Source organism: Nothobranchius furzeri, chromosome 2 (genome assembly GCF_043380555.1).
Source record: "Nothobranchius furzeri strain GRZ-AD chromosome 2, NfurGRZ-RIMD1, whole genome shotgun sequence".
Lineage (NCBI taxonomy): Eukaryota > Metazoa > Chordata > Actinopteri > Cyprinodontiformes > Nothobranchiidae > Nothobranchius > Nothobranchius furzeri.
This window is the reverse complement of record NC_091742.1, coordinates 7,804,511-7,826,700: the sequence shown is the minus strand read 5'-3', so window position 1 is coordinate 7,826,700 and position 22,190 is coordinate 7,804,511. Positions and strand designations below refer to the sequence as shown.

The window sequence follows — 22,190 nt, the reverse complement described above, 5'->3', positions numbered from 1 at the left end:
TTCTGTTCACAAGGACGGATTTGTCCAGGACGTCCGAGAAACGCACAGTGTGGCCCGTTCTTTAGCCTCAGTTGATCTCTGCTACCAAGCTGTAGCGCGATTTTCAATCAATCAATCAAAGCTTTATTTATAAAGCGCCTTCCGCAACCTTGTCAGGAAGCCCAAGGCGCTGAACATGGAACAGTACAAAGTTAAATAAAGTGAATAAATCAGAAAATAAAAGCAATTCAAATTACAGATTACAAATTACAAAAAAAGGTGAAACATTCTAGTAGAAGACAAATGTGTAAAACAAGGGAAAAAGTGAACCAATGAAAACTGTGAGATAAAATCAACATAAAAGAGGACCAAATTCAAACATGTTCAGGAAACGCCAAGCGGAGGAGGTGGGTTTTTAGGCAACTCTTGAAGACTGGCAGAGATGGGGACAGCCTAACTGAGGGTGGCAACAGGTTCCATAGTGACGGTGCTAGGACTGAGAAAGCCCGGTCCCCGCGAGTACGACACCTAGAACGAGGGACAACGAGCAGGCCTTGGTCAGAGGAGCGCAGAGTGCGTGATGGGCAATGTCTGTTCAGATTTTGCAGAGTTTTGCTAACAGCTACGACAAAGTTGATCAAAGCTCTTTACATGAAAGGCTACTTCAGAATAAACCGATTTAAAGGATACAATAAAGGTTTGGTTTTCGGTATTTTCAACAGAAAGCAGCATTTGGACAGCTATTATACGTATATCAAAATCATGAAGTCACTAGTCCTTTTTTAATGCAAAAAATATGGGAATTTATTTCATGTGTACTTCTCAAAATAGGTTCAACATAGACACATTAGGTATATTAGTAAAAATCTGGTCTTAAAAATGTTAAGATGTGTTTTTGTTCATCAACGTCCTGCTGGAGATGCAATTGGGAGCCACTCTAAATCACTCCCAAGGGCCGCAAATGGCCCACGAGCCACACTTTGGGCATGCCGTTTGTAAGATTTATTATGTTTATTTATTTGGCGGGCGTTTATATCCAAAGCGGCATACAGTTTTTAACCTATAGGTTATGTTGTGATCTGTGGGGGAAACTGGAGTACCCGGAGAAACCCCACTCATGCATGGGGAGAACATGCAGCTCCATGCAGAAAGGCCACAGCAGAGTTTCAAACCTGCAACCTTCTTGCTGTAAGGCAACAGTGCTAACAACTGTGCCACCATGCAACTCGAATATTAAAAAAAATGAGCATTATTTGGAGATCAAACTTCCTGTTTCTGTGTGTTAACAGTTCAGTTTGGATAAGAGACAGAATAATGTGATCTTTATATTTTATAGTGAATCAGCAGACAGATCCTGTCCGCTCCGCTCCGGCACGAACTCCGCAGCAAAAACGGTCCTGTTGTAGTCAATCAGAGCTGTTCCACTAGTGCGCCACCCGCCGTTCCGCCGTCCAGCAAAAATAGAATTGATTCTATTTTTGCCGGACGCTGGAGCACCTCCGCAGTCAATGGACAGAATTCACAACCGCCCAACAGGAAAGGGAGCAATCACAACTTCCGTTATTTCACAATAAATGGATAAACAAAAAGCATTTTTTGTTTCATATGCACAGGTTTAACAACTTTTAACAATTATCAATGGTGGTTGAACTTTAAATGCACAAAAATAAGCCATAAATACAGTTTCCACTATCAAAGGAGTCACACTTTGTTGATCCAAGCACTGCTGATCTCTCAACACAAATGATGGGCAGATTCAACAGTTCATTTTGATGCTTCTCCCACACAACGGGTGTTTGGATCTAACTTCCGCATTTATTGCTCGGACTGTATCGCAAGATCTCTAAACTCCCGCGCATGCCTGTTTGTGCACCTCAAGTCTCCGCACCGAAGCGGAGCCGTTGTAGAGCGGGTACAGTATAATTTGAGTTCGGAAGTGAGCGGCAGCGGGGGCGGAGCGGAGGTAGTGGAATTTTGGGGTTAATGTAGATAAAAGGCAGTGTCCGATTTAAAAAAAGAGATCAAAATTAGCATTTGGTGTAAACGGCCTTGACCATGAACCCTCATAAACAGCTGCTGATATCTAGTCAGCTCCAGCCACATTGCCCCATCATACGTGTGATAGTTTAATTACCCCTTAAGCTGATTTTGGTGCTGATAACAGAGATAAACGGTCACCGTGACAGGGTGAAGGTTTGCTCAAGCCACGTAGGCATGAAGATAAAAGTCACAGCTCTGCGTGAGGTCATGGCTTTGTGTTGTGTGGTCATTTTAGACTAGAGCTAGAATAACGCCACGTCACCCCCCATATTTAATTAGCTTTTATTATTCTTATCGCACTTTAACAAAGTGTATGAAGTTTTTAAGAATTTGACAGGTTTTTTATCATAAAGCGGAATAATCAGCACCTCCGCAGACTCGTGAGGAAACCAATTTGAAGATCGAAGTTGCAGTGCAGATATTTTATTTTGCATCATGTCTTCGTTTCTCAGCAGAACCTTTTTGTTTTGCACCAAACTATTTCCTGGAACAAAGGAAGCATTAACATAGAGGAAACGAGTTAAAGGTGAAATGGAGCATTTAGCTGCTGGACTCCAAACTACCCTTTGACTTCTCTCTGATTGCAGATAAGAGTTCTTGGTATTCTTTAAGTAAAGGGTCTTTATTAACTTTTATTTAAAATGAACAAACGCTTCTGAAGGGTATGACAACTGATCACTGGTTTTGGACAGAGAGAATGCAATCAGAAGCAAACGTTTGGGATTTTCAGTTCTGCTGCACACAAATGAGCAGTTTTAGGAAGAAGATAAAAAAAACTGTAAAGGGTTGATTTTTTGGGCGGTTCTTGGTTGTTTTCTCCCAGCTCACTTGTTTGTTTCTGAAGTTTCACCGTCAGATATTAAAGCCTTTTTAGAGTCATCAAAGCTTGTGGATTGGGCTGACATTTGCAGCCAGATCCAGTTTCATTAGCTTCTTTTTGCCGCTTATGGGTGAAAAGAAAACTGCAGAGAAGCTAAGTGATTCAAGCAAGACAGCAGCAATAAAGAATCTCATTTGATGTCATTCCACGCATGCAAAGTGAGAATAAAATTAGCCAAGTGCATGTAATCAGGTGTCAGATCTTTAAGGATATATTGAAGTAGTCATAGAGCATCACATGTTGGTAATCGCTTGCGTGTAACACGTGTTTGGGGCCTGACGCCGAAGCGTCCTGACAGCAGAAACTCTCCTCAGCTGTCTGTCTGTTCGCCAGAGTGTCAGGTTACTGAGCCGACCGGTGCCAAGTGGGTTAGAGCGGAGCTGAGAGCGCAGCCGTGGACTCACGCCAGCACAGCACCATCATCCCCATATTACTCTGCTGCTCTACACTGCAAATACAAATGCCTCCATACTGTTTTTCACTCTGAGCAGCATTGACACCTCACTGCAACGTTTCCCTTTTCACTCGACTGTAAACAAAACAACATAGGAACATTGCTGGAGGCTGATTGGATTGTTTCCACAGTCACTGTGGCGATGCAGCTCGCAGTCAGCAGATTGATTAAGGTGTTTGTTTTCTTTGAGCCAAATTAAAATGCACAACATCATTTAAACGTCACTATATTATGTGTAATCCTTCTACAGTCGTTTGGAAGGACGTTGATCACAAGATTGTTTGAAGAGGACTTTTTTGAGGTGAGGCCCTGACTGGCCTTGGGCAGAGGCGCACCAGAAAGGAATTTGGTGATTGTAATTGGCCTAATCGGTGATCGGCTGCTTCGTTGCCAAGAAGCAATAATTACAAAATATCTGGTCGATTTTCAAAATGTGAGAGACCTCACACACGGCGATAAGCAATCACGGATATAACGGTCTTGGTTCTATTCAGTGTGGCGTGCGGCTACACGATAAGAAACTGACCTGTCAATACGATCTGATGGAAAATTGGAAAAAGACTTCTCGAGATCAAATGGTGACTTTGAAGTGAACAAATATAGTCGCACACTTCCAACACCTCGCTTTTTGATAGACCTTAAGTCGCATTTAATTCTTGTTTGATTTCAGAATCAGACCCAAGATAATCCAACATGTTGGGAATCCCTGATTTATAATTGGATGGTTTCAATGTCCTTCTGAGCAGACCAGAGCACTCTTAAAACACCACTCACGGTAAGAATGTCTGATGAAGGTTTTTAGAGCCATTACGGTAATCAGCCACGTTCTTAAGATCGTCAAAAGAAAAGAGTCGGGTCAAAATATGGCGAAATTATTTTGCCGTGTTAAGTCTTTACTTTTATCATCAGAATTTTTTTTCTAAATATTCAGATTTTTTTAATGCAGGCTGTATAATTCTTTAGGATAACCAAAATTCGAAGCAGCAGGTTGAGAGCTGCACACCAATCAGAATTTGGTTTAGATGGTCAAAGCCAGAATCTTGGCAACATTTTTGGAAATCTGTCGTCTAAATGCCACCGGTCAACGCCCATTAAGAGACTAGAAGGAGCACTTGTGATTCGGTTAATGCTGCATCAGCCATTTCTCGTGACTGTCAGTGATGCATCATAGCTAAACCTTAGAGAAACAATCCATTTTTAACACCTAATAACTAGAAGTCCAAGCAGCCGTTTAACCTAATAAATGGCTGCAGCTAGAACGAGAGCTAAACAAACAAACCAGATGAACTCGCCACACTGGCTAATTTATGTCATAAGCGATTATCTGCTGTTATGTTTGCAGATGTGCCAGTGGACCCTCCTCAGAACAAAGCAAGGCATTAAAAAACCAGCAGAAGCAGCTGATTACTGTCCTGCTATCAAAACTTGTTGTTTCTTTGGACCAACATCAGCAGTGCCTCGTTCAACCTCAGCTGTTGTAAGCAGCTTGTGCAGCTGCTCCGAGCACCTCACGAATCTGATTTCTGCATGAATATTTCAGCTGCAGGAAAGCATTGTGGCAACCAGCTGCTACTTGGAAGCCATGAATGCACAAATCCTCTGATGAAGAGCCAGAGTCGGCTTTTGTTTCGCCGTTTGTGCTATCGGTTTACATTTCCAAGATCCGAGGAGCTCTTGGAAGGTGTGAGAGTCTTTGTAGGCTTTCATATTATATTCAGTTATCTATTCATTCATGATCAAAAACATTAACACAAGGGTGCAAGATTCGGTTTACTAATACATTTGTTTGTTGTAGAATTTGATTTGCTCAGAGTCTTAATCCAAACATTATTTTCATTTTCAAGAATTTTGAAAAGGCCTCATTTAGGCGCATCAGTAATCTGAAAGACACCTGATACCTGCCGTCACAGGAGAGAAGCCACGTGGGATGGTTTGCTTTTACCTCTAATCACCCTATCAGATGTCCATGAGAGCTCGGCACAAGGTGTAGTTGTTTTTCAGGTCAACTGTTCTTAGTTTGGGACTCAAACTACTCCGTTTAACCACAATAATGTTAATTATTCCTCACCTCAGGTGACAAAAGTCAGGTTTTTGCAAAAAATCTCATAAAAACTGGATGGATATTAATGAAACTCCATCCATCAATTTTCCTCCACTTATCCGGGGTCAGGTCATGGGGTCAGCAGCCTAAGCAGAGAGGCCCTGACTTCCCTCTCCCCAGCCACTTGGGCCAACTCCTCCAGGGGAATCCCTAAGTGCTCCCTGGCCAGCCGAGAAACAGTCCCTCCAGCGCTTTCTGGGTTTTTCTTTAGGTCTCTAAAACTTCACCAGAAAGACATCCAGGAGGCATCCTAGCCAGCTGCCCGAGCCACTTCAACTGGCTCCTCTCAATGTGGAGGAGCAGCAAATCTACCACGAGCCCCTCCCGGATGACCGAGCTTCTCACCTTATCTCTAAGGGAGAACCCGTACAACCTGCGGATAAAACTCATTTCGACTGCTTGTATCTGTGATCTTGTTCTTTCGGTCACTACCCAAAGCTCATGTTTATGTTTATGTTTTTAGTAGACGCTTTTGTCCAAAGCGACTTACAAGTGATAATTGGCATTTTGCCCTTGAGGCTTACAACAATAACAACAACTTGACATCAGTCATGGAGAGGAGGGAACAAAGGAGTGGACGGTAGAGAGGGGGAACAGGTGCAGGGAGGGTGCTAGTTTAGAAGATACTCTCTGAAGAGCAGGGTCTTCAGGAGTTTCTTGAAAGTCGAAAAGGAAGCTCCTGTTCTGGTAGTGCTTGGAAGGTCATTCCACATTTGTGGAACGATGCATGAGAAGAGTCTGGATTGTCCTGAGCGTGGTGTAGGCACTGCTAGCTGACGATCCTGTGGTGATCGGAGCGGCCGGGCCGAGACGTAAGCCTTTGCAAGAGGATTCAGGTAGATGGGAGCCGTACCATCTCGGACTTTGTATGCTAGTGTTAGCAATTTGAATTTGATGTGTGCAGCTAGCGGCAGCCAGTGGAGCTCAATGAACAGAGGGGTGACGTGTGCTCTTTTTGGCTGATTGAAGACCAGACGCGCCACTGCGTTCTGGACCATTTGAAGCGGTCTCACAGTACAGCCTGGAAGACCAGTTAGAAGGGCATTGCAGTAATCGAGGTGGGAGATGACAGTAGATTGCACCAGGAGCTGGGTGGCATGTTGTGTTAGGTATGGTCTGATCTTTCGTATGTAATACAGCGCAAAGCGGCATGAACGAGCAACAGAGGCAACATGATCTTTAAAGGTCAGGTGTTCATCAATCACAACACCCAGATTTCGAACTGCCTTTGAAGGAGCCAGAGATAGGAAGTTATTTTGGATTGAGATATTGTGCTGTATGGATGGTTTTGCTGGGATGACAAGTAGTTCAGTTTTAGAGAGGTTGAGTTGGAGATGGTGGGATTTCATCCATTTTGATATGTCAGAGTGACAGTTTGATATTCGTGCAGAGACAGTGTGGTCGTCCGATGGAAATGACAGATAGAGCTGGGTGTCGTCTGCCTAGCAGTAGTAGGAGAAGCCATGTGATCGAATGATCTCACTCAGTGAGGTGGTGTATATGGCAAAGAGAAGAGGTCCTAGTACAGAGCCCTGGGGGACTCCTGTGGCAAAATGGTGCACGGTAGAGGATTGTCCAAGCCAAGATACTCTGACTGATCATCCTGTGAGGTACGATTCAAACCAGGCATGTGCTTTCTCTGTGATACCCATGCTAGAGAGTGTGGACAAAAGGAAGCCATGGTTGACAGTGTCAAATGCTGCAGATTTGCCGACGAATTGAGATGGGTAGAGCATTCCAGAGGACGGGGGAAGCATACACAAAGGCCCGCTCCCCCCTTGCTTTATATTTCACTGTTGGAGTGCAGAGTAGCAAGCGGTCCGCTGATCTCAGTGAGCACACCGGCTTAAATTGCATGAGCAGGTCAGACAGATAGGATGGTGCAAGACCATTGAGTGCTTTATAAACAAGGAGCTGGATCTTAAATCACTCCTTGAATGTCATAGGCAACCAATGGAGGTGCACCAGAACTGGGGTGGTATGGCTAAGTCTGTTGGTACTTGTTAAGAACCATGCAGCAGCATTTTGTACTAACTGCAGCCTGTGCAGGACCGTAACCAGGGTGCCGAAAATAAGTTAATTGACATAGTCCAGGTGGGAGGTGACGAATGCATGAATAACTGATTCTAAATGGGTCCGCTTCAGAATACGTCAAAGCGACGCAACAAGACTACTAAATTTGAAGGATACTCAAACTTTGTCCTCAGATTTCCACACTTGTTAAGGATGGGTCTGATGGTATCCTGACAGGCAAACGCTATGCCAAGATTTATTGCAGGCCATAAAGTAGATTTTTGTTCTTGTAACAATAGTGGGCGACACAAGTATATTGGAAGTATAATAATAGCTGCGGGTACGAAAATTAAAATCTTAAAGTAGTTGTCTTGTTACACTTTTTCATTTACAGAGTTGTTTTTATCGCAGAGGTTGACGGAGATTTGCCCAATTTTTTTAAATTACCCGTCGAAAGCAACGTGGACCGCAAGCTTGTGATTGGTAAGGACACCACTTCCTTTGAATTTGTCAATACCACCATCATTCTCCCCCATCGACAAATATACTGGACAATTCATTTCCATAGGCTCCAATAACACGTTTTTGAGGCCAAATGGGAGGTGGCCACCACCGCCATTTTGACCATGTCACACGTTCCGTCAAGCCCAGACAATTCCACAAAAGGGAAGAGAGGTGGAGCTGAGGGTGGGGCTGTAAGGCTGGGATCAACTGACGACACCCTGTCGAGCTAGCTACAAGCTAACCTGAAGCTAACCCAAAGCGAACGCGGAGGTGGGAGCTAAGCTAATGGAGGTAGCAACCTACCTACAACCGGAGTTAACTGCACAACACCAGAGCTTCTGAGTCAGAGATACGCCGGGCTGACCGCTGGGTAAAACCGGGTGGAACACAGAGGTCTCCCGAGAGCTTCACTAGCCAGCAGCCACGCAGCAGACAAGCGCCGCTGCCATCTGAGATGCACAGAGCTGCCGCTGGGTAGAACCGGGTGGAAAACATCGGTTTCCATCCGAGAGCTCCACAAGCCGTCAGCCCGCGCAGCAGACAGGAGCCGTGGCGATCAGAGATGCGCCGAGCTGTGGGGAGGGGAGAACCAGGTGGAAAACATCGGTCTCCCGAGAGCTCCACAAGCCGATAGTCGGAACCCAGCTCCACCAACATGTTATATTTCAACCCATTTTCTAAAGTGCAGCATTATGTTAAATGCACTGGGCTTTAACCTATTACATTTAAATTTCATGGTTAAACAGTACATGTTGAAATCTAAGCTCAGCTCGGCAGTGACCTAAAATACATAAATATAATTTTACTTACCGAAAAAAATGAAGTGGAGACTCCTTGGACGCTCTATTAGTGCAATTAATGCCACAGCAAGTCATTTTGTCCAACAATTAAACAAAAAATATCCAAAACAGAATACACAAACGCTACAACTAATGGTCTAAGTTGAGAGACTGAAAATGACGGAACAGTTTTCAGGCGAGGCCGAGGCTCAGACTGAGGCCCTTCCCCGGAGCTAGCTCTGCGGTCACGTGGGTCTGATGCTCATTAATTATTTAGAATTGTAGGCTTTTAATACACTTAAACAGAAGAGTAAGAAAAAAATTCACCCCCCTCAGAGTTGTCATGAGTGTAAACTAGATCATTTAAACCAAAAGCATGTTTGGGTACCAGGCTGTAAACATGTTTATTTCTGCTGTGAAATTGGTATTTTTAACATGGGAGTCAATGAGGATTTGCTCGCTTCTGACACCAGCCCCTAGTGGATGAGGGTGGAACTGCAATTTTTGGTACTTCCGCATTGGCCTCAATTTCTGTCCCGCATTGTGGGGGCTTGTTCTCCCCTCAAAAAATTAAAAAGATTGCCAAATATGTCTAATGACAGACACTGAGCAGATGCAAGAACATCTTGTGAAAAAAGCGGTAAACTTTTCATTCATGGAAGAAAAATTGCAGGAAACGTGAGTTTGGAGGTGGCCAACTGCATGAAGAGGTGGTAGACAATGAGGGACAAACTTATCCATGTTTAAACGTCTCTGAAACACATAAGCGCAGCGAAAACACCCTATAGTAAATATATTATCGTAGATCAGAGACGTGACTGCAGTGGTTGCAGGATACCTTCAGAAAAGCGCTATGCCCTCTGTTGTCCTAGCAGGGAATTGCTTTGCATCACTCCCCAGGCAACGGTGATGTCTGAAAGGGAAACGTCTACGTCGATGCGTGTGCACGACCTGAGCTGACGGAGAAGTACAAATCAAGCCTAATTCAATCAAATTAGCTGAAATAGAGCAAAAATTTGTTGTTGTAACCGAGTCAACCCGTTAACTCACTCCAAATGCTAACAGGTTGCACAAAATCTTGTGAAATTGCTTGAGTTTGCATGTACTGATAAGTAGCTACGTCTAACCTAAAATAAACAGTTAAAAGTAATTTGTATTTCTCCAAGAAATTTTAACATTTAATTAGAATTGCAAATTAAAGATTTATGCAATAATACTGTCATCTTCCCACCCTTCAGGGAAATTCTTTGGAAAATGTTTAAACTCGCCTCAGACAAATTCCCACACGGTTAACTGCAGCTTACCAAAGACCAAGTTTCCAGAGATAAACATGGAAAACTGAATAGAAGTTTGCCATAAATCACCACCTACTTTTTTTTTACCCATCTAGTAAGCAGGTCAGGCCTTCTTTTTTTCCCCGACTCTCTCAGCTGGACACCAGGAACTCTAGTAACTCTTATAAATGACAAAGAAAAACATCAGGGACGTGAAATCAGAGCTTCTTTTTTACTTCAGCCATAATGCCACAGTTCTGACTCACTGATGTCTCACTGTGAAAGAATTTTGCATGGAACAGCTTAAAGCAACACACCCATGCTTTTTATTGCAAGTTACAGCTGTTACTTCCTGTTTGTGAGCTACAGCCATGGTTTGTTATGATGTCTGCATCTGCATCGGACCATTAAAATCACACCTGTCACCTTTGAGGGCGGAAATCTTTACTTGAAATCACTTTTTAATAAACATTAAAGCCGGTGGTGCTGACTGCCTCCCTCAGAGAGGCTTTTGCTGTTCTACCTTCACATTGTCTCATCAGCAGCAAATGTAGGGAGCAGAGGAAGCGCTCGTCTGAGGGAGGAGGAGACGGTAACCTTTGTTGAAGGTGACCAGGAGCTGCCTGTGTGGGACTGCAGCCTACTAGAGACCTCTTCTGGTTAGACACTAGATCTCATCAGCAAAGTCACCTTATTGTTGATAAATTCATTCTATTGCATATGATTTCATTTCATTATTTTCCAAAGAAATGACAAAAAGGGATAACAGTCACTTATCATGATACATAGCCTAGAATCTGGGGAAATTACTTTTAAAGAAAATATTTTGAAAATTTAGACGTTTTTTTTTTAAACAATCAAGTATATTAGTATTTACGTTCCATTTTGTATTTTTACAGATTTAAAAAAAAATCTGAAATATTATAGAAAAAGGCCTGCAAATGTAATTTTAACGTTATTTTTATTATTTTTTTATTCATCTGACATGAGCTTATTTTAAGGCGGCTAATGTGAATAGTGAGTCGAAACACACAAACACGACCTTAAAAGGTTTTAATCCTATTAATTCAACTCCTTTAAAGCAAATGAAGTGATTTATACAAGCATAAGAGACAAAGCCTGTTTTGCATTTAGTAACTGTCTCTTTAAAGCGGTAGTTCACTGAAAAAACATTTCTTAAATATTGTTTTTGATTATAATTGGTCACTCTGAGTTTTTCATGCAGTCTGAACATGAAAATTGTCTCCTACACCTATCTCCTGCATTAGTTTCTGATGGAAAACAGACGATGAAACTCTAGGATTAGAAAAGCCTGACAGATCTACGTCACACTGTCACTTAACATTCATGGGCTCACCCATCTTGACTCGCGACGGGGAAGGCTGTTGTTGGTTTGGATTCACGGAAACAGCAGAGAACGTCTCTGCTAACTGTTAGCGTTAGCAACTCTACCACACAGCAGAGCTCCTCCGGGCTTGTGTTATTTGTGGAGATAAAACAGCAACGTTGCAGAGCAAACAAAATCTGTGGCAGAGTCGCGTTGCTGTTATCCAATCCGAGGCGAAAATAATAAAATAAGACTCCAAAACCAGCCGTTTTCAGCTTAACTCCAGTCTGACTCACTCACTGAACTCCTGAAACAGGTGACCCCCCCATTCATTCCTACTAAAGACCACTGCAAATGTATTCAAATGTGAATAAAGTTCCACTTTAAATGAGACATGACCCACACTTGTATAACACATTTCAGAGTACTCCAAAGCACTTTACATTACAGTGTATCATTCATCCATTCACACATATTCTCACGCTGGTGGGGATGAGCTACGATGTAGCCACAGCTGCCTTGGTGCACACTGACGGAGGCGAGACTGCCGAGCAGAAGCGCCACCGGTCCCTCCGACCTCCACCAGCAGGAGAGGTGGGTTAAGTGTCTTGCCCCAGGACACAACAGCAGAATTCTCTGTCCGGAGCCGGGATCGAACCTGCAACCTTCTGATTACTGGACAACCCACTCTATCTAAATGGTAAATGGCCTGTATTTGATATAGCACCTTCTATAGTACTGGAACTCCCCAAGGCGCTTTACAACACAATCAGTGTCAAATTTCTGACTCTTATTGTGATAATTTTTTCCATCGCAATAAATTTGATAGTAAAAAATGAAAAGATGTGTGTAGGTTGGCAACGTTCATGTCCCTTTAAGAACCTTCAGTCCTAAAAATGTGACTCAACCTAATACACGTGACAGCCCCATCTAGTGGACAACTTTTGTTTCTACACATACCTGTAGTTATTGTCAATTTATCGTTATCAAGGTGAAATCCTCAATATAATCGAGATATTGACTTTAGGCCATATCGCCCAGCCCTACTGCAACCTTCCGATTATGAGGCCAGCACTCAACTCCTGTGCCACCGTCACCACCTCTTCAGCTACTGCTGTCCCAATGACTTAAATAATTTATTCTCCTCATTTGATTCTATTCTTGTTTTCACCTGTTGTGGGTTCGGGACTACAACCCTGGTGGAAATGTTTACAAATAACTTTCACGTTTCGTCTCGTCTGATCCAGGATGTACCCGATCAAAGAGGTTCCTGTTGAGGCAGAAGCGCTGACCGACTGGCTGTATCAGAGGTTTGTGGAGAAAGAAGAGCTGCTGGCCCGCTTCTATGACACAGGTATGACTGACACAGTCCAGGTAAACGCATCTTTTACTCACAAAATGTTTCATCCTATTTTTTATATAAAACTTTACATCTTATGTGGAAATTTTTTAGCGATTTGTTTAAATTAAAAAGCAAGTCACCCCCTACCAGGGTCTTACCCCACTCCCACTTCCTGTTTGAAAAATGCAACAAAATGCTGTTGCCTGGCAGACCGAGAGGGTGGAGCCGCTAGCAAATACACACAAACACAGACTCACAATGACATTGTGACATCATAATGTACCAGCTAAAGTCATAGTGAATCTGTAGGCCAATAGCGATGGCGGATTTAAATTCAAATGCTAACAGTTTTGGGAGAAAATTTTTATTTTAACTAAGATGCACTAAAGTGCAAAATTATTGACTACACGTGTCTGCAGCACGATTAGACGCTCATTTATATAGTTTATCAGCCAAAAAATATTTATTTGGGGGTGACTTGCTCTTTAATTGGAGTCTGTATAAAATCAAGCCATGACATCAATACAGTTTTCCTGCATTTGTTTACTTAAAACATAAGTGCTGTTATGATTCCTGATTCCACTCTTAAGAATCAGTAAGTTACCTGTCCCAGCATTCCCATTTAACCAAGAATTCCACAAGGAATTCTGTAACTAATGTTCTCCCTAGAACTCTTTGTTGTGACAGGAACCCTTTCATCAGGAGACCCAACAAAATTACTGCAAATTAAATCAATTTGCTCTTCCTGGAGTGTGGAGAAACTGTCGCCCTACACTGTGATCCTCTAGGAACTCATTTGATCCACTTTTTGTCTCTATGGTGTATTTTGTGCTGTCATCTAAAAAATAAACTAATCTGGCACTAGGATTCTTGAATGGGACACCCTAGTAAATTATAGCTAAGATCACACACACACACACACACACACACACACACACACAGTGCTTGTTAACTCATTCACTGCCAGCCGTTTCCTGATCACTAACGGCCTTCGCTGCCAGCGTTTCTCACCGTTTGTACTGTTTTTTAAGAGTCACAGAACGTTGCGCGCTAGCATGATGTCGATGCCAAAACAACCAAAACAAAGAAGAGACTCACCTCTTACATCAGGAAGAAGCCGTGTGTTTCAAGCGTTATCCGTTCTTTCATAATCCGTTGTTGAATTGTGATCGGCAGACGCTTTTCCGGTTCGCGCCTCACTTTTTTTACAGGAACGGCCCAAAACGATCTCCAAACACGTGGATGTGTTGCTTCCTGATCATGTGATCTGTGACGTATGCGGATGAAGATCGGCTTCAGGGCTGAGATGTTTGTTCTCAGTGCAGGGGCTCGTTCCGATGCTCAAACAGTAAAAAAATTCAAATGACGACTTTAGTCGTCATTGGCAGTGAATGAGTTAACTTTATGATCTGTTCTAAACAACAACAATGTAATAAATCACCTCCCCTTCAGAACTAAACAGCACTGAGTCCGTGTTTCTTTCTCCCATCACAGGATCATTCCCTCCTCCAGAAGGCCAGAAGGAGGCGGTGTCCCGGCCGATGACCCTTGACCCCATGTGGCTGTGCATGGTCCAGTCGTTTGCTTTTGCCTCCGGCTACATTTGGTACAACGTCCTCCAGTACCTCTACTGCTGTTTATTTTGAGAGCGCCGATGAGCCGAGAGTCTCTCATCGGACCACTGGAGAAGCCTCAGGATCGGTCGGTGTGTGACCCATCGTCACGCTTACCCCCCTCCCTCTACGATGGATGAATGTACACCTGCTACAGTGGAGAGATTAACAGGGAACAACAGCAAAAATCACTAGAAACACCCGTAGAAAAACGGTCCCAGAGGTAGTCGACTTGCACACGCTCGCTCCAGCTGAATAATCTCACCCCTCACATTTTAATGTTTACACGCCACCCCCCCACCCCCCACCCCACCCCCCCACCCACCCCCATTCATGTAGACGTGTACATGACTTTTACTCGAGTTAATGAAACAAGGCTCAGGACTCCACCAGAAGGCGCTCTGGACCGGACCAGACTCCCCTCCGAGGCTTTAGGAGCAGCAGCTCTACGGAGGAAGTACGGACAAAAACGTGAACAGGTAACATTGGATTAGATGTAAAACGCCCTTACTCTTCTTCCTCGTGAGAGTCGTTGAAGCCCAGCGGACCTCTCTGGCTGGCGACACGTCCCAGAGCGACGCAGCTCCTTTGGCCTTCATTGCACTAAGGATCCATACGCCCCCCCCCCCCCCACTCCCGCCCTAGGAAAGACTCCAAAAATGGTAGCTGTCGATGTTTTTATTTATTTATTCCCCTGACCCGCATATCTTCACAACAACGGCCATTGTATTTGTTGTTGATGGGTTCGTTTTTTTATTATTTCTCCATCGTCAGGACCGTTCTTGTCTTCTGTGGCGGGTTTATTTTTTTCTTTTTTTTTTTCTTTCAGCTTGCTGTTGATAAAAAGATGGATCTTGTTCAAAAGGATGATCACTTTGAGTAAAAATTGTTATAAAAAAAAAAAAAAGCTAAATAATCCTGATTTTCAAAACATAAAAGGCAGGGAAAGCTCTGAGAATTCTTCGTCTCGCCCTCTCTGCTGTTGCTGTTAGCGTCTAAAAATGCGCACAAACCCTGAGCCGGTGAGGAGAACTCCCCCTAATGGACTTCACAGATATTTAAGCCATATGCTTAACGTCGGCAGTGGGAAAAAGACCTTTTTTGTTTGTTTTTATAGAAGCTATCCCGATGTTCTGCGTTCTACTGTAGAGATTTTGGCAAACAGAATCGTAGGTGTCAAAAACTGTAAATTTACAGCATAACCTGCCTAAGTGAGTGTGTGTGGTTGTCTTTACCCCTCATTTTTATATATATATATGACTCATGTCGTGTTGCTCTGTGACGTTTGAATCCAGATTCACCTCCAGTGGTCGACATTTCATTCTTTTAGAGGACTTGAGCCGTTCTTTTCAACGCGTATGTTTAAATCTTGTACATAAAGTTGAGAAAATGTGGGAAGTGACTGCAGTGTCTACCCTGTTTTTTATATATTTTTTTTTTGGCCTGTAATAATTTTAATAATTCTAATTTGTTTATTCAGTATTACCCTATGTTTTCCTTTTTTTTTTATTATGGAAGAACTCTCAAGCCTTATCACTATCTTAAATAATGCAGTTTCCTCACACTCCTATGTGGCACCTTTGTTTTTTTTATGAAAATGGTGTCGAGATAAAAGTGGGCCAATCGAGGGGAGCTTTCCTAAACTGTTGTTGTGAGGTCAGATTAATTAGTAGCTTAATGATTCTGCTTTAATTATTAAAACGATGGAGGAACAATCGTTATATCATTGTCAGAATAATGCAAAAAAGGTGCATTTTCGTTGCTGTCCTCCTGCTGTGCCACTGTTGGTAAAAACTGTGTGAAATAAAAAAAAGGGCTACCTGTTCAGGTAGGTGAGAACATTTCAGACCCCCTCTTTCATTGTGAGAGTGACTTGAAATTAAAACATCGTCCATTTTTTTTCTTCTTTTATGTTCAACCGTGTTTCCAAAGAAAGCAGGAAAATGACGTTCTTCTAGGAGTGGGTTTAGGAAATGAACACAATGGAGGATTTAAACATGTTGTACTAGAATCGACTTTAATTTTCCATTTTGTACTTCTCATTTAATTCCTAGCTACACAGCCATTTTACAACACAAGGAACTTGTGCTGGAATAAAACATCATAAAGACCCTAACAGTGTGCATCTCTTCATTGTATGATTTTTTTTTTTTTGTGGTGATGGTGACTCTGAAAAAAGAAAATGGTAGTTTTTATTCCAATAATATATATATATATATATATATATATATATATATATATATATATATATATATGAATAAAAAATAATTTACTGATTTAGTGTATTTTTTCCCTACTAAATGCAAACCACTGAAGTAAGAGTATACAGATATTAATTTGTTGTATTTTCCTGAATATGATTACATTTTATTTTGATCGTCTCCCATCCCTAACCCTACAATATTCTTACATATTCTTTAGAAAACTCACTTTCAAGATGCTCACATTCAGATTAGAAACAATTTATTAACATCTTTTGTTTTTTAATTATACTTAAGTGGAAGAATCAGACTTTACTGAAGCAGTAAGTGTAGGAACTCTGAAATTTTACTCATCAGACAAAATCTTAACTGCAAATGTGTTTTTTGTGCATTTAAAGACCAAGTTCGCTGAGAAACCGTTTTTTACTTGTTAATTTTTAAATATGACTGGTCACTCCGAGTTCCACATGCGGGCTGAAAGTGAAAATAGTCCTCTACTCTTATTTCCTGCTTTTGTCGCCAAAAGAAAATGGACGAGGAAACGCTTGGATTAGAAAAGCCAGTCAGATCTATGTCACACTGAAAATTAGAATTAATGGACTGTCGGTTTAGCATCCAGGAAACAGCAGAGGGGCTGCACAGTGGTGCAGTGGTTATCGCTGTTGCCTTGCAGTAAGAAGCTCCTGGGTTCAGCTCCTGGCCTGGGGACTTTCTGCAAGAATTTGCACATGGGTTCTCTCCAGGTGCTCCGGCTTCCTCCCATAGTCCAAAAACGTGACCGTCAGGCTGATTGGCCTCTGTAAATTGTCCTTATGTGTGAGTGTGGTTGTTTGTCCTGTGTGTCTCTGTGTTGCCCTGCGATGGGCTGATAACCTGTCCAGTGTGTACCCCGCCTGATTGCCTGAAGACTGCTGGAGATAGGCACCAGCCCCTGCGTGGATAAGCGAGTATGAATAATGGATGGATGGAGAGAAACCCCAAAGAACATCATGGTTAGTAGAAGCTAACCATTAGCATTAGCATCTTCACCACATGGCAGAACTCCTTCAGGCTTGTGTAATTTGTGGAGATAAAACATCAACATTCCTGTTGTCAGGTAGCGTCACGCTGTTGTTAGCCAATCAGAAGCAAGATGTCCAAATATCAGGAAGTAAAACTCCAATTCCTGCCACCTGCTCCCCTCTTTACTTCCTGAAACAGTAGCGCCAGAGTTTTTTTCACGGAGATCCACACATTCATTTATTCTAGAGACCACTGCAAATGTGTTGAAAAAATGTGTGAACTTTTACCTTTCAGCTAATTCATTAATATCTTGTTCTCAAAACTAATTAACCCACTTTCTACAGACTAGTTTAATGGGTTTTTTATTAATAAAATAATGATAGCTTGCTGCTCTAATTAACAGACACATTAAAAAAATAACAATAATTTATACTTAATATATCCCACTGAGGAAATCTCTTTATTTGGGCCATCCCTGAGGAGTGGACTCTGTGATTTCCAGGCCCTGGGACCAAAGCCATCTCTGAATTTAGCCAAGGCTGCTCCGCTTATGAAATTAATGTTAAATTAGCATAAGCTCATAAATGTTTCCCAGCTTAAAATGAAAAGTTTGTAATTTTTTTCGTAAATAATTCTATTGATGATTATAACATTTAAATTCAACAGTACATTAACCCAACGGACCTCTAACATCATTACTGACTCTACACGTGTTGTCAATGTTCCGATTTCTTCGTGCGTTCACATTACTTAATGCTTAAATGTGAAAACATTAGACATTAACAAAGAAACTACATTTATTGTTTCAGACTGTGTTGTTTGAGTCAGAACAGCATGTCCCTGGAGATGTCTCCTAACCAGATCTTTCACTTGTTATGCTTCTATGATTAAAAGGATCCAAAGAGGCTAGAATGAAGGCAGCTACCTTCATTCTAGCCTCTTTAGATTACCATGATGATGACTGAGAACCTTCACCAAAATACTTAACTGTTTTTACTGATGCAGGGGATAGGTGTGATAACGCAACTTTAATGCATTCTATTTATTTCAGGATGAAGTGAATTTCAGCTCATTGCTAAACATTTACAAATTGTTGCTAAATAAGACTCAAAACTTTTAGGGGAGGAAGAAGGAGGTTCTCGGTCTAGTCTTTGTTTGCATTTTTTGGGGGAGAACATGGACGTAATTTTGGGGGGGGGGGGCAGGGGGGACATGTCCCCCCCCACTTTTTCCATAGTCAAGTTTTGACCCCTGCACTTTTTACCATCCAAAAACAATATTATTTTATATTAAATTGACACTGGTTGAGCTCTAGGACCAAGCAGAAAACAACCTTTTGTGTTGAAGCCTGTTTCCTATTAGAACATACTGTAAAGATACCCCTCCCACCGCCACCCCCGTGTCCCCCCCCCCCCCCCCCCCCACTTCTAAAGTGAAAATTACGTCCATGGGGGAGAATATTGCAGATCCAGCTAGCAGGCCACCAATTTTAACGTCAGAAATGAAATAAAACATGCTTTGTTTTGCCAGCTGGCCTCAAATTTTCTGCACTGCTGCACAGTGGAGGGTCAGGTCTGCAGGAGACGCCACATGCTTTAGGCATGTGAGGCTGAACAGCAGGAAGTGAGCTGGAAAATGGGATCAAATCTGCACCAAGCTGTACCAAAATACCAAAGGTTAACTGTGAAGAGGCAGTCTGGCTACTCTTCCGTTTGGTCTGCTCATGGAGAAGACCAAGGTCACACTGACAAATCCATCTCCAGAATAACTTTAATGCCCTCTGCAGATGCACCACCTCAGTCACCTGCAATGATCCATTTCACAGCTGCAACTATTCCTCGGCTCCCCTGAGGTCCCCGGTGTCGTGCTTTGATGCTCGCTCCCTCGTGAATGCTCCAGTGATGGAGGCGTCCCCTGAGTCAGCGAGCAGTAAAACATCCAGCTGTTGAGAACTGAATGTGACTGTGACAGCTTCATGGAGCCTCCTGACCTGCTGCGGCTGATCAAGCCATACTTGATCCATATCTGAAGAGGTGATGTCAACGTTCCGGTAGAAAATACTTTTCCATAGATCCTGTCTAAAACCACAATAACCATTTTTGCACAGTGGCGCAGTGGTTGCCTTGCAGCAAAAAGGTCCTGGGTTCACCTCCTGGCCTGGGGTCTCTCTGTCCAAAAAAGTGACTGGCAGGTTGATCGGTTTCTCTAAATTGTCCTTAGGTGTGAGTGTGTGCGAGCATGGTTTGTTGGCCCATGCAGCGATGGACTGGCAGCCGGTCCTGGGTGTACCCGAAGACATCTGGACATGGGCATACTGTCATTTTTAGCTTATTTTTCTTACATGTAAGACTCTTTCATTACATTTTAGTTGGAAATTGACTAAAAATCATTAAATCGTCAACATTTCATATTTCAGCTATACAAATGTTTAATCTAACCCTAAAATTTAAATACAAATGTTACATTTAAATTAGTGATGCACCGATATGAAATTTTTGGGCCAATACCGATATTCGATATTAAGATCACCGCTATGGCCGATAATCGATATTTGCCAACGATATACTGACATTAATGCTTCTAAAATCAGCAGATATTGTATAGAATGAAAATTATTAAAGCTGAATGTACGTTATTATGTACACACACAACACACACATTTTCGGTTCTGAGACAATTTCATTCACTGTTTACATGACTAAACAATTACACATCACCTCCCTCGCCCTCTGAAACAGGCAAACAAATGGAGACAAGACGGAAATAATATTGGTTGTTTATATCGGCCTGGTTTTATTTATCGAACCAATACCGATATGTTAAAAAATTACTAACATCGGCCGATACAGATATTGATACCGATATATTGTCCATCCCTAATTTAAATGTTAAATCTAAATCGGTTAGCTAAAACTTTTGGTTTTAAGCTAGTTAACCACACCCCTCAAACTACCCATGACATTTGTGGCCCCGCCAACAACAAATATTGACCAGTTGTGCTCTCTATCTTTCACCTTGAATACTCAAATATGTAGCTCACAGATTTAGATCTAACCTTTAGATTCAACATTCCTGTTTAAGTTTATTATTTGGATTCATATTTAACATTTATGTTTAGGTTTAACATTTAGATGTAGATTTAATGTTTGGGTTTTGATTTAACATTTAGATTCATTATCAATATTTAGATTCATAACCAACAATTAGATTTTGATTTGACATTTAGAATAATCTTTTAGGTTTACATTCAATATTTAGATTTAGATTTAATAAGTTTGGATTTAATATTTTGATTCAGATTTAATATTTAAATTTAGTTTTGATATTTTTATTCAGATTTAAAATTTAGATTCAACATTCAGGTTTAAGTTTAATATTTTGAATTAGATTTAACAATTATTTTGATTTAATATTTAGGTTTAGATTTCACAGTAAAGTTAATATTTATAATTAAATTTTAAGTTTATATTTAACATTTAGGTTTTGGTTTATTATTTATATTTTTATTTAATACCTAGGTGAAGCCAACATTATGCCAAACATAATATGTTGGTAAATGACGATTTTTATGCAATTTCCATTTAAATGTGATGAAAGTTTTCTAAATGGTAGAAAAATAAGAAATAGTAAAAAAAAATGTTTGCTAAATCATTTGCATGAAAAATTAGCAGTAGATTTCCACAGCCATTTCCAGCTCTGGAGGAAATGTTTCCCCAACAAGGGAATCCCAGGTCATGGGAGGTCTAAAAGCCACTCATAATCTCGATTACAGTCACCTCAGCCGAGGTGAGGAGGTCACTGTGGGATGGAGATATCTGTCCTCCTCCCTGTTGCCCCGGATCTCCTCCTCCTTTAACAGGGATGGCTGACATCAGAGCCGCCTCCAGCATCCAATCGTCTCTGTTGTTTTTAGCTGTCAGTTTTCCACTCGCTCCCTCCTCCTCTTCATCCTCCTCCTCCTCCCCACAACTGTTCCTGGCTGATGTCCAAACTCCTCCAGCTCTTTGGAGGAGTGACCTTTGCAGAGGCAGACTGACAGACCGGCTCTGGGATCTCACTCGATGTGTGGTGCTGGCAAGCAGAGAGGATAATCGGAATCGTTCCAGAAGACCGCTAACTAACAGAGATCCCAGAGACTGCATTTATCCCACGTGGGGATCACACGTTTAGAGGAATCATCTGTCACTGAGAGGATTTACTCCTCTCAGATTTGAGTTTTACAAGCCAAAACTAAAATTAAAGTTGCTTTTCCCTTGTTATGGGTTTGGGGAGAATGCAAAAAACAATCATTTAGAGCTTATCCTTGTTTAAAATGAAAATAAAAATGTTGATGCCTAAGTAGTCATAAAAGTTTTGGGGAGGAGAGATAAATGAAATAGATGAATTCCTTATTTAGGAGGTTTGAGTGGTTTAACAAAAAAGTTTTAGGACTTATGAGATGCCATTTTCAAAGTTAAACAGTTGTAATTTAACAGCAGTATTCTGGGGTATTTAGCCTATTATAGCCTCCAGAAATGGTCAGTTTTCATCTACAGTGTGCCCTCTTCAGTATCTGGTCATTTGGAGACATAAGTCTTAACTGGTGCTTTTAATCTGCAAGAAAGATACTGTTGCTTGCCCAAGGTCCCTCGCAAGCTCCCTCTTATCTAAGACTGCTTTGCTTCACAGAACAAGAAGGAGG

The 22,190-nt window shown here is 41.8% G+C and overlaps 1 protein-coding gene across 2 annotated transcripts in view; it reads left to right on the top strand.

Annotated features, from left to right (window-relative positions):
* lpgat1 (lysophosphatidylglycerol acyltransferase 1) overlaps positions 1 to 14,549 on the top strand; it is a 70,967-nt gene extending 56,418 nt beyond the window's left edge. Inside the window, exons 7-8 of one of the 2 annotated variants that reach the window (XM_015947452.3) lie at positions 12,599 to 12,705; positions 14,188 to 14,549. In XM_015947452.3, coding sequence (XP_015802938.1) covers positions 12,599 to 12,705; positions 14,188 to 14,339 — 259 coding nt within the window. In that variant the 3' untranslated portion in view covers positions 14,340 to 14,549. Of the gene's footprint in view, positions 1 to 4,023; positions 4,286 to 12,598; positions 12,706 to 14,187 lie in introns of those variants that run through there. The other variant, XM_070548771.1, reaches the window with a different exon arrangement.
* The last annotated feature ends 7,641 nt before the right edge of the window (positions 14,550 to 22,190 follow it).